The 13,068-nt window shown below is 42.3% G+C and overlaps 1 protein-coding gene across 1 annotated transcript in view; it reads right to left on the bottom strand.

Annotated features, from left to right (window-relative positions):
* XPR1 (xenotropic and polytropic retrovirus receptor 1) overlaps window positions 1-13,068 on the bottom strand; it is a 110,637-nt gene that overhangs the window by 37,068 nt on the left and 60,501 nt on the right. Inside the window, exon 3 of the mRNA XM_063406603.1 lies at window positions 3,458-3,559. Within this exon, the coding sequence (XP_063262673.1) occupies window positions 3,458-3,559 (102 nt within the window). The remainder of the gene's footprint in view (window positions 1-3,457; window positions 3,560-13,068) is intronic.

The raw sequence follows: 13,068 nt of genomic DNA, 5'->3' as shown, positions 1-13,068 counted from the left end.
GTTCACTCTATATTGGAAACATCTATTAAAGCATCTGTGATACACTGAGATTTCTTTTAAATCAAATTGGTAGATATGGAAGAGTTTAAACTTGTATTTTCAATTGAAAACACTGTGTCCACAAAAATCCTAAAATCCATCAGCCTAATAACACAATATTTAAAGAAAGCACGATGCCTTGAAATATTTATGACTGCAGCTACCCATAAAAAATGCCACTCCTGAGAAACAGCCATCCTGCCACCACCTTCTCTCTCCTGCACTGTCTCCAGTTATCCCATCCACAAATCATCTCATCCTAATAAAGTATGATTTTTTTACCATTGAGACTCAATGCAGAAGCAAAACAAAACAAAACAAAACGTGTGCTGTTGTTCTGAAAACCTCTTGGGGAACTGCCCAGGGAAACAGCAAAGCAGAATAGAAATGAATTTCTCAGTTTGCAGCCTACTCCAAAGCCATTGAGAAGTCATATACCACTATCACTAATTTAGCATTATCCACCACTGATTTAACATTCTGAAAAGTGACTTTAAAAAATATGTTGCTCAAGAGAGTTTAAAAAAAAACATAGAAACTGGAACCACTCTTGTGTTGCAGCATTTTGCACGACCTGATGGCCACAGAGCCCTCAGCTCAAGTGTAATTTCATGGCAAAGACTAACGAGAAATCCAAAGCCAATAGCAGCAGACTTCAACAAAAGTGCTTGCCATAAAGCAGCAGCTTTGCCCAAAAAATGCTACTAAATCCTGACTAAAAGAGCATAAAGAGTTATCACCTCAACTACACAGCTCCAAGTTGGTTTTTGACTTCATTTTCCAAGTTTAAATGAAAGTTCCCACATAAGGATGATGGAAAAAAGACTACTGCACTAAAGAACCAGGAAAATTCCCCCCCAAATTCCAGTTTACCCGGGCATGGGTGTGATGAAAGCCTGTTTCACCAGACAGGAGGTGACCAACAGCCTGAACCTCCTGCCAGCTACACATTTTAGGCAGCCCCTTTTAGCATTCATTCCCTTCCCTACTTGTACACATTATGTTCAATATTTTGCTTCCCAATTTAAAGCCAGGGTTTCCTACAAATAACAAAACCATCCCTAAATTAACCACGGAAATGTTGCTGGCTCCTATTTAGCCAAATCCTGATGATGGTAATTTAAAACATTACAAACCTGTCATCTAGAAAATCCCAAACACAAACCAAAACAGGCCACAGATAGAACTTTAGCACATGGATAGGCATTACTCTGCTGGAACCATCTGAAAATGTTACTGCAATTCTTTTTTCTTTCAGTTGGGGATGGATCTTCTTGAGCACAGTCAAAAAACTGTAAATTGTTTATCAGATCTAATTTAGTTAATGGTAGTTTTCCTTTCCACTGAGCTGGGGAATTAAGGCAATGTTTGAAGGGAGCACACAGGGGAGGACAAGGCAAAGCTTTTGCAGCAGTCACTCCAGCTCCGAGAGCTCCGTGGAGGAGCTGGGGCTCAGGACCAGGCCATGCCAAGAGGGTGAGGTTGGTTGTGTGTGGCAATCCTGGGTGATGCTCACTGAGGAGCCCTCAGCCTGGGGAGAGATGATGAGGAAATGAAGCAGAGATCAACAGAAAACTCGATTTTCTGTAAAATGAACAATATTTACTGTAGCAAAGACAGGGGTGTAATAAGCTGTGTAACAAACCTATAATAAATAGGATGTGCCAGGTCATAATCCAAGCCAACACATGCCTGGAGTTACAATAGGGTCCGACGTGACAAATTTCTGATAGATCAAGGGTAGGAACCACTGAAGGAACATTTCTTGCTGCAGCTCAGTGCTAACAACCCTAATAACAGGTTTCCATTCTATGAAAGTCACGTCGCTCTTCTGCAAATAAAAGACTTATTTTAATCTTATCACAGGAGATTTTCAAATTACATGTATTCTCTCCTGGAACTTTTTGAAATGACAGCTAGCTAGGGAAAAAAACAACCTTACTCTATGTTATTAATGCCATTTTAAACAATGCTGGAATGGGTGTGTACATGTGGGTGCACGTGTGGCAGCAGGTCCTCATTAGGGAAAATTATAATCTGTATTGTGCATTTAAATTCACAGAACTTCCTGCACAGAGTCTAGCTCACAGTGCACAGGATCTGATATGCCTCAGAAAGGAAGTTTCTGAGCATGAAAACCTCAGATCTGGGATAGAAACACAAGATCTCCCACGAAAACAACACAGAGCAGTGCTCTGAGTCAGGCACATATGAACTGTGTGCAGAAAAATGCCTATAAAGTGTAAAACCCAGCTGACCTAATAAAAAATATCCATTTTACCTGAAAAACTGCCCCTTGTCCTGACACTCACTCTGCTCCAGAGAACTGGGAGAGCAGGCACAGGCAGCCCAAAGGAGATTTACTTCCCTAGATGGAAGCTGAACAGCCACTGCATCAATCATGCTTTCAGCTATCCTCAAGTTCCCAACCCAGATCCTGGCTGGCAGTAAAAGAGCCAGCAATAAAGTCATCACCAATGGTTATGAAAATATTTTGCACAACTCAACTGGGCCTTTGTTACCAGATTAAAATCAGAACCAGAAAAGGCTACCATATTGTGCTGCAAATCCTGTTTATAGCATTAAGTTAATAAATGTACATGTTAAGAGGAAGTATAGAAGCCAATGCATTGCTGTATCTACATTTAAACACTTTTCTAGTTGAAACCCCATTTTAAACCTCACCAAAAGAGGCTGAAAATCATCTGAAGTGTAATGGCAGGAGCACACCAAGCCTTTTGTAGCAATTTTACAGAGTGAATTTCCAGTTAACCCGTCCCAAAGTTGTTTTCAAAACACAGGATGGGAAGGCAACTTTCTCAGAGGAAACAACAAAAACCAGCACTGTATGATATACGACAGCCAGAGATCCCCACTCTTTTATTTAAATCCCCACAACACTTCTATTTAAAATACACAGCCCATGGCAATTGCTGCTGGCTTCTGTAGTCCAGAAAGCTGCAGGGGTTTCAGGAAGAGTCCAGTGCTTAAAAACTCGTTGGACCCATCAGGATGATCAGGCTGCCACACACAGGCAAGCCCAGGAGAGCTGTTCCTGCAGCAGCTCAGGAAACACCAGCTAGGAGGCTCAGCACACCCAAAACACTCCCAGGACACTGTCAACATGGATAAACTGAAAGACTGTGCCCTTTACTTTCAAAAGATCTCCATAAAGTTCAGCAGGATACCTTGAAAGCTCAAAGAAATGAAATCACCTGCCATTCATTCTCCCTCCAGCCAAATACCAGGCTTGAGCTCCAGATCCGTGATTAACCCAGAGTTCTCCAAACAAACTCACCCTCTAATTACCTGATGGCAGACCTGCACCACCACCGTGGTTACCCTCAAAGTCTGGGACCTTGGGGCCCTTTTCGTGTTGTTGGGTTTTTCACAAATACACACAAAATAAGCACCTTACCTGAATAGAAAATGTTGATTTTGGCAAGTTCTTTCTCACAGGTTTGGAAGAATTTCTCTTCGAACGTGGCAAAACATCTTTTCACCGTGTCCTCATCTGTGTCTACAAAACAAAATAGGAAAACGAAGAAGTTGTAACAGAAGAACATAGGAACAATTTTACAAGGGGCTGCCATGGAAATAGTTCTTCAGAATGGATCTTTGCCATGCAGAAGAAGAACAACCAAGTCCAAAGGGCTCCAGGGAACACATATTTGCTTGTAAAAGGAACTGCACCAAGACAGAGAGGGACACACTCGTATCAGCAGAAACAGCACCCTGGCCAAAGTTCCCATCATCTTTTTTGACCCTTCAGATGCTATTTCTGATCTCACAACTCAATTTTCGCTTCCAAGACCAAAGCTGACCATAAATGTTCACTCCAGCTTAGCAAGCATTTGTATTGAGAATGAAAGCACCGAGTTTTTAACTCAAACCTTCACCTGATCTTCCAAGAGGACTCAGTGGCTTCATCCACCATTCTCACCTTCTCATCAGGGTAATTAATTCCTCAAATACTAACATAGCATCACAGCAAACTAAAATCCATACAGAAAACTGTGTGGAAGCTTTCCTCCTGGAAAAGAAAAACTTTTCTCATAAGCCAAGTTGAAAGGAGAAGGCCTAAATTATGGTGACTGTGATCAGATCCACAACCCTCCTTCACCCCACTGCTCTGGAACAGTTTTAATTCTTTTGCAAGAACTACATACAATTCCATAATTAAAGTCAAAACTTGAAATTAAAGCAGCGATTCGGTCACCTTGTTGTTATAAAAAATATAGTGCAGAATCTCAAAGACAGAATGCATTTTCTAGTAATTAAGAAATTAGTTTAATGAGTAAAAAAAAAAAAGTCAAGACAGGCTATAATTACCCATTTCAGTACTGTCAAAAACCAAATGTTCCTAATGCTGAAGCAAAGCAGACTCTTCATACCCTTCCATGGTTACAGCCCCTGAATCTTCATGCACTCTCACAGATTGCAAGGGTTAGAGTTAACACAAACAGGAAAATTAAGACTTTATTATGGTCTGAACAACGTTGAGCAATAGACCATAGAACCACAGAATTGCTTCAGGTTGGATTAGAATGAGTGAATCCAATCATAGTCATGCCCACCACTAGACCACGTTTCCAAGTGATACAGCCACACGTTTTTTAACACTTCCAGGGATGCTGATTCTACCAGATTCAAACAGATGTTGAAATGCTCGTTATTAAACTGAGAAGATGCATGACTACACGGACGTTTCATTTGCTATCAGACACAAAAATTGGATTGTCATAACCCAGAAATCTCTTCCTTTTAGCACTAATTTCTAGGTAAAACCAACATCAAGAGAATATTTAAATACAAAGTTTCAACATTTAGATTTTTGTGGGGGGTTTTTTGTTTAGGTTTTTTTTGTGGTTTTGTTTTGGTTTTTTTGTTTTGGTTTGGTTTGGTTTTTTTTGTTTTGGCTCTGATATGAAGCACCACAAACCTACACACACATCAGTGCCATTTCTAAGGGATGGTATGGAAAGAGTAAAGAACACAGCATAAAACCGCAGTGCAGGGGCAACCTTGGAAGCAGTCTGTCTTCTTTTGGAGTTTGATGATGCTTTAAAGAGTAAACAGAGAGAAAATAACCAGTTCTGCACAGATGCCTGGTGTTTACAACTCCACCACCCAAGGGCTTGGAGAGAAGAATTCTCAAGGGCTCCAAAGCCTGTTCCAAACTCCAAGCTTTGGCTCGCAGGGCTCCTTTCTTATCCAGCCATTATCCTTGCAGCTCTGTGGCTACTCCCGAGGATGAGCCTCCCTCCCTGGAGCAAACAAACCCTGGAACGTCAGGGCCTGGGCTCCTCTTTGCTGCAGGAGAACCGCACAGCCCCGAGGAGTCATTCCAGCCCTGCTGGAGGGCTCTGGAGCAAGGATGAGCAATCCCAGTCCACAGAGGGCTCCCACACGGATCCCTCCTCGTGGGCAGCCTGAGCACCACAGGGACAGAAGAGAATTCTGCTTCAGGGCTGCTGGCTCCAACCAGCAGAGCCCCAGCAACACCCCAGCCTGGGCCCGCCCAGCCAGCCTGATCCCAACTCGGCTCCAAGGCTTCCAAATCCTTGACCCAACAGCAAAGCACAAACAGGGGACGGGGGTGAAGCAGCAGAAATTACTGTGCAATACTCAAAATGCAGAGATTTTATTCAGTAGATGCCCGAAACTTTGCAAATAATAGTAATGAGGAGATGCCAAACCAGAGCTGACTCTTAAAGAAGGACCCGAAAGGCAAATTTTCTGGCACAAAGAGTTTATTCATGTCTAGCAGCAAAAATTATCTAGAGGTGCTTTCTGACATGGGGGAACCATCATTTCCTGCACATAAAAACAAGTCATAAAGAAATTTAAAAGCACACAGGCTCACTGCTTTCCTCCTGTGGAAACACCAAACCTCTTCTGCCATCACTTGTTATGTTTCAGTACATTCACAAAATAATAGTAAGACCAAGGAAGTTTTTAAACTTCAGGCACTGGAACTACAAAAGGATAAAAAAAAAATCCCAAAAATTGAAAATCTCTTTAAAAATGGAATATAATTTTTGTCCATGAAGTCAACCATGAATATTTTACAAGCATAATAGCACCTTGTAAGAAACCAAAAAGCTGAGTAAAGCAACATAGAGTCAAACTAACATAATCAATACCAAATAACATAATGAATATCTTGTTTTGCAAATTAATGACCAGTTCAAGAAATTGTAAATAAGTGTGTTGAACAGTTTGATCAAAACCTAAAGTTTAGAAAAGGAAAATGGGCTTTGAACACAAATCAACTCCTACTGGAAGCCCTTCCAAAACCCTTGAGATTAGGAATTCAGGTCTCTATCTCAATCTCAAAACATTGCTGACTCAGAGGAAAGCAAGTTCTACATAAACTATTCAAAATCTTTCTCCAAACATCAAATGCCGCCTCATAAAAGATATTTTGCAGACCAGGGTAGATGCCAGGCTTAAAAAAATAAATTAATTAATTTTAAAAATCACGAATCTCTGTGAAGAAAAGGTTTCCCTTTGGTCCTGGTCCCACTGTGGTTCAGTCACTGAGCTGCAATAATAGACAAGTGCTGCCAAGGCTACTGCCCTTATTTATTTATTTCCCCCCCAAGGCTGTTTTGCCATAAAAAAATCACAGTGCCAGAGCCCGGCCTTGGGCTGGGGAGCTCCATGACAACAGGGGCTGTTTCTAAAAGGCATCCAGCTATTGCTGCCAAGCAGGGCTGGCCTAACCTTCCTTTTGTTCTTTTTCTATAGCTTTAATACTCCATTTACCCTCAGCTCCATTTAGCCATGAACAAGGATGCCAAGCAGACTGATCAATACTGCACCTTCCAGACCTCATCCTCCTGTGGATTCCCTGTCCTGAATAAAAAACACAACACAGGAAGCCTGCAAGTCTCTTGCTTCTGCTTGCAAAGCCCAAACCAGCAGCAATCCAGGTGTACTCCCCCCCGCCACGTTTTCAGATTTGCAGAGAGCTCAGATGCTGGCACACCTAAAATAGAACCTGAAGCTGAAAAATTAACATCCGAATTACACTCCTAAGCTGTCCCAAGCACTCATTTCTCACTGCTCCTCCCGACTGTTCATTTAATTTCTCATTTTCTGTAGCTGTGGTATATAAACAAATGATCAGCATCCCGGGCAGCTCTGCTCACTCACTCCCTTGCAAGAACACATCAGAAAAAGTTTTCTTTGTTAGACCAGTGCCCTTTAAAAGTAATCATTTTTAATAAGCCCTCCACTCTTCACCATGCTGAATTTTAAAGCGCATTTAATTAAAAAAGATTAATTAACTTTGTTATGGGATCAGCACAGGTGTAGTTCTGTGAATCACCTTCTGTTTGCCACAAAACAGCTTTATCTGAGTAATGTTATTTCAACATTCAGCTACAGAGGAGGCAATTTGACTTATGAGGAGGGATCTGAAATCTAGTCAGTGAAATAAAAATAAAAATCAAGCTTAACATTGGCATTAAACATATCAAATAATACTGAACAGGTGATCACAAGTTTAACATCAGCACCACTTTGAATACATTATTTTTTTAATTTTTCCACACCCTCTACCCAGCACTCAACTAGGACTACAACAACAGAACTGTGGTATGAAAAATTAACAAGACTTAAAAGACAGTTTTCTTGTTTCTCTAAAGGCAGTAACTGCTTAAACTTCTGGGCCCAGTGGCACACTGGGGAAAAAAAAGGAAGAAAAAGCCACTTTTATTGCTACTCAAAACGTTGAAAAGTGGGTCACTATAATGAAAACATGTATCTGTCTCCAAAATCCCATCAGCTTTGTCTGTCTACTCAACCATCACAATTCTCTCACACCCTTGACAGATCTGCAGCACCAAGATTCTCATTTACCCAACCTTTTTACAGAGCACAGTGAAATTCTGCAGGTAAAAAAAAATCACACTGCGAAGTCCCTTAATGCAGGGACAGATTATTATCTCTACACTCCTGATGCATCATCCTGGAGTTTGTTGGGGTATTTTTCCAAAGGAAAGGTTTTTCCACAAGGCAACTCCTTTTCTCACAACAGAAGGCCACACTTGGGTCAGCTACAAATTGGATCATTCAGGAAACTTCAGTAAATTAATTACTCACCATGAACTTTTATGTCCCATCTTGGGGCAAATAAAAGTTTGCTTGTACAGACTTTTACGTGCTTTAAGTACAGCCATAGAAATTTCTTCCTAGGACTTATTCTTGCTGCAGGAAGAAGGAGGAAGCCAACTCTGCTTGCAAATAAAGGAACATTTGCGTTCAAGTTGTTCCACCCTAACATCTGAGCTGCAAACTGCCCATGAAATGGTGTGCATCTCTTCTGGAATTTATTCCAGAAAAGGGGACCTGGGATTAAAATACTGTAAAATCATCCAGGAGGAAGCTTCATGAGCTAGTTGATGTTAAAAACAATGTCAAGAAAATTCAAAGCTCAGATGCCTTTCTGAGCCATCACAGATGAGCTGGCCAGCTCTCCACTTAACGAATCCTTTAGCCCAAATTAGATCTGGTTATTAAATTATTGCCTTAAACCTAGCCATAAAAAATGACCACTCAGGTAGCAAATGAGGCTGGCCTTGTCTGCACATGCAGGGTTTATGTGTGGGCAGGGGAAGGAGGGGACAAGAACTGCTGATGGTCACCAACACAAGTTCTCTCAGGTTTTGCTTCACCATTTTGTTGTTTTTACCAATTAACCCAGAGAGAACAAAATCTATTTTAAAATATCTTTATAAATTACAATTTTCACATTGATAAAAATCCTGCTCCCTTAGATTTTAAACTGTATCACTGAAATCTTACAAGGAAACCAGCCCAATTCTTACAGATGATTTGTTTAGCTGGAAAGAAAAAGCAACCTCCACAACATGCCTACAAGCTAGACATCCAACCAAGTGGCTGCTATAAATTATTTATATTTGGGACTCTGTAAACACAGATTCTAAAGCAATGACAGCGTCCTGGCATGAACTTCAGGTGCAGAAAAACCAGGCAAGCAAATGAGGAGACAGCTCCAAGTGTCAGGTTCTGCAGTTTACAGGGCACAACTGCTCTACAGGTGCTCTTCTTTAAACAAGCACCCAGCACTCATAATCAGTCCTTCTGCAAGCAGGGAAGGCAGTGCTAGTCTTTGTCAGCTATTCCAGAAGAGTCACCAATGCTTCATTTCTGTACCATTAAGAGATTCACCGCACCCAGCAGAATTATAAAACTGAGGCTATGTGGTAGCTCAGATTTGAAGAGCAGCTAGGCAGAAACGTGTGATAGGAAAAAAAAAATAAGGAAAAGCTTCACAAATGCCCAGCAGTATTTCAAAACCTACCATAAAAAGATTGATAATGTAAGATGACAGACCTGAATGCCAGGAGACATCATACAGGGACAGCACTCAATATCCACTTTCCCTAGGTAACAACCACCCTGAAATTCCTCTCTTTTCAAGAAAGAAAGGGAAGATTTACACGTGTTTTTGCAGCAGTCTCCCAATAAGCTAGACCAGAAATACTGCCACACACCCCAGGGTGAAGGAAAGACAGTCAACAGGAACCCAGAGTCAAATTTCACGTTGACCTTTACTTCAAGACAAAGAATGGAGAACAGCAGGGTTGAGTTACTCAGCTGGTACACACACACTAGAGCCTGTCCAGGCCACGTCTGCGGGGCTGTGACCAGCAGCCAGCGATGCAAACGGAGATGCTGCGGCTTTGGGGGTTACCAGCATCACACCGGGACGTTCCCGGCTTGCACAATGCACCTGCATCTTCCTGCAGCTGCTCACCTGCTGCCTCCAGTCTTGGTTTGCATTGAAACAAGACAAGGCAGCAGCAATTGTGGCTGCACAAAAAGCCCACACCACGGTCTACACAGCAGAGGTTAAGGGAAGCAGAGATATCCCAGCCTCGCAGAGGAGACCTGGAGTGGCCCCTGCACCTCTGGCTGATGCTGCATGAGACAACAGCTCAGCACTGCCATCCATTCCCTCTTAATCAGCCTTTAATCTGAGCAGGCTTGCATCCAAGGTGGTGTTTTTTCTCTTTTCATGAATGACAGGGTCATTAGACTAAAAACTTAGCGGTACTTGTTCATGCTTTTAAGAGCCACTGAATGGACCTCGAGGAAATAAGCACAGCTGTGTTTTATGCAGCTACAAACCTGTCTGAAAATCCTTCCTTCTGCTACAACACGTGGATGGAAATAAGGACACTTCCCTAAGTTGCCCAGTTTGTTAAATCTTAAAATCAAGAAAATAAATATTTAAAAAAAAAGCCCACAGCAGCATGAAAAATCAAGACTAGAATAGTTGATTTAAAGTCAGGTGCTCGGAGTTCAAATTTAAGTTTTTCTGTATAGCCACCTTCCCCATGTCTCCCTCCCTTCAGCCTGGCAAAACTCAGTGGATTCAGCAAACCCTCTGCTGATGATCAGGACAAGTCTCCCAATCTTTCAGCCAAGCAACAAATAAACACATAAAAATGAAGGCTCCAGGAAAGGTAAGGCAAAATCACCCCAAGTTGTAGAGTTCTGGGCCACCCCCCAAAGCAGTGATAGAACACTGGGGACTTGCATGAGGAGAAGACCTTGGAACCCCATGGAGACAATGGGGACTGGAAATGCAGAAAGCAGGAGGAAATCAAAGTAAATTCAAATAGTGCTGAATACAGCTGAGATCCATCACCCTAAGACCCACAAATATTTTTGCTCTGCCCCATCTCCTGAATGAAGGTGGAAGGTGGCATGGAAAGAGAAATAGAAGGAAACTTTCTAATCTTCTTTAATGTGCATTCTTATTTATCAAGAAAGATTCGTTTGATATTGTGAATATTTTAATCAAGCCAAAAATGTTTCTGTCAGGAAATAAAGCTTCATAATAAAATAACTGTTTATGTTCCTTTTATTGAGCCTCCAGCTTTCATAGTTTAACTTCCAGAATTTTACCGAGCAGCAACAATTACCTTCTCATTAAAACTGCACAAAAACTGTCAGAGCATCTGACATAACCAAAAAGAAGAGAAGAATTAAAACAAAACTGAGATGACAGTCAGTTAAAGAAACGTTGATACAGTGCACTTTAAGTCTTGTACATATTATTTTTTTCCTAGGAAAACCACATGGAGAAGGAGTTACAGAGAATTTTAGCATTAGCTCTGGCTGTCCTTTATGCCCTCTCTTCCACACACACACGATGCCCGTTTCCTTGCTCCAGTGCTGCTGCTTGTGCAAGAGCACAGTGAACCAGTTCAGGAAGTTAATCTGGTATTTCAAGAACTAGGCAGCATTAAAACCCAAACTGATCAATGAAGTTGTTCCCTGTAGCCCTCTGAAAGAAGTCCTTGCAGGCAGGGGGAGGTGGTGAGAGTGAGCTTGCTCCTCTGGCAGCAGCAGCCTGTTAGACTGATGGAGCTGGAATACCACATCCCCTGCTGGACTCCTGTGATGGGCACTCAAGGCAGCACCCCACAGCTCAGCTGACAAGGAGACCTTGGAGACGCCAACACAACTCACTGGAGTTGGATTCACAGGCCCATACCCTTGATAGAAACACAGGACATGTCTGGATTATTGAATTAAAGCACATTAAAGCTTTGGTCTCCCCCTCTCAGCAGCACCTCCCCTCCTGCCAAAGCTCCAGCACCATGTGTGCCTCCAGCCCTGCCTTCTCCAACTCTCTCACAACACCTTCATGGGGAAAAGCCATCCCTACCTTGGATGTAAACTGGCTGGTTCTGTGTGCTCCAGCACAACTGATGTCCAAACATTTTTTAATTATTTCAGTCCGCCTTAAGTCATTTTGCATAGAAATAAAAATCACAGAATCGCAGAATGATTTGGGTTGGGGGGATCTTTAAAGGCCACCTAGGCCAACCCTCATGCAATGAACAGGGACACCTTCAACTAGACCAGAGCTCCATCAAATACTTGTGGTGTAAAAATGTAAAATGCTCAAAAGAAGAAGTTGGAAAACAAAGTAAACTGAGAAATCGCTGCGATGTGGCGTTACACACGTGACTGCAGCAACATTTCATTATTGCAAGCTGGACCTTTGAAATGGGCAATGCCTTGATCAAAGTGCTCCTGGACAGGATGGCCACTGTCCCCTCCACAGACATCCTTCAGGTGTGTCTTCTGCTGGGTCTGATGGCAGACTTGAACTGTCACCCACACATCTCATGAACAAGATAAATGCAGGGCAGAATCATCTTGAAATAAGAGTTTTAGTCTTGTTCTTTCAGTACTTTCTCCTCTGCTTTCTTTTTCCCTCTCTCCTTCCACCAAATATGCTCTGCAGAGTATATGTACATTTGAGTTTTCCTTTTAAACTGCTGCCAAAAATCAGGTTGTGCACGAGCAAATGTGATGAGAAAAGTGCTAATTTATGCTGAAACAAGAGGCCTAGATCCTATCAGCATTTTCTCAGTGATAAAGCCATCCCTGCAAATGCAGCCTGACAAGCAGAGCTCACCTGTGCTGCACCACCACACTCATCCAAACTGGGACTGGGAATTCTGAGCAGCTCTGCTCTTCATCAAGACATCAAGACCAGCAGGATACACACTCTGAGAGCTTGAAGAAATGCCATATTTCAGCATTAAAGCCATGCCCTGTGTGCATGCTGTAGGACCAAGCCCAGCTTGCTTTTCTTGGGGAGGGCTTAAACAGCTGCAGAAACTGGACCCACACAGTGGACTCACCCTTCCTGATTGATGAGTAACACAGAAGCAGAGGCATCAAATGAGGTTTTACAAAACCCTGCTCTGGACTCAAGCACTTCTTTGGGTCCTTGCACGCAGTGAACACACGAAGATGTGCTGGAAAAGGCAAGCCTCAACCTCCTCAGCTCCCTGCTGGATTCTGTCAGGCAAGAACAATGAATTGGGGGCCAAGATAAGGCCTAAAACAAGCAGCGAGGTCACTTTGAGGCAGAATAGGAAGCAAAGTCTACTCCAGCTACAGAGGAAGTGTTTAGAGGGCTTCAAAATATTTCTTTTGAGAGGTGAAGCTATTTAAGCACAGTTACTT

The sequence above is a fragment of the Prinia subflava genome, chromosome 10, assembly GCF_021018805.1.
Source record: "Prinia subflava isolate CZ2003 ecotype Zambia chromosome 10, Cam_Psub_1.2, whole genome shotgun sequence".
Classification (NCBI taxonomy): Eukaryota; Metazoa; Chordata; class Aves; order Passeriformes; family Cisticolidae; genus Prinia; species Prinia subflava.
This window is presented reverse-complemented; position numbering and strand designations above follow the sequence as displayed.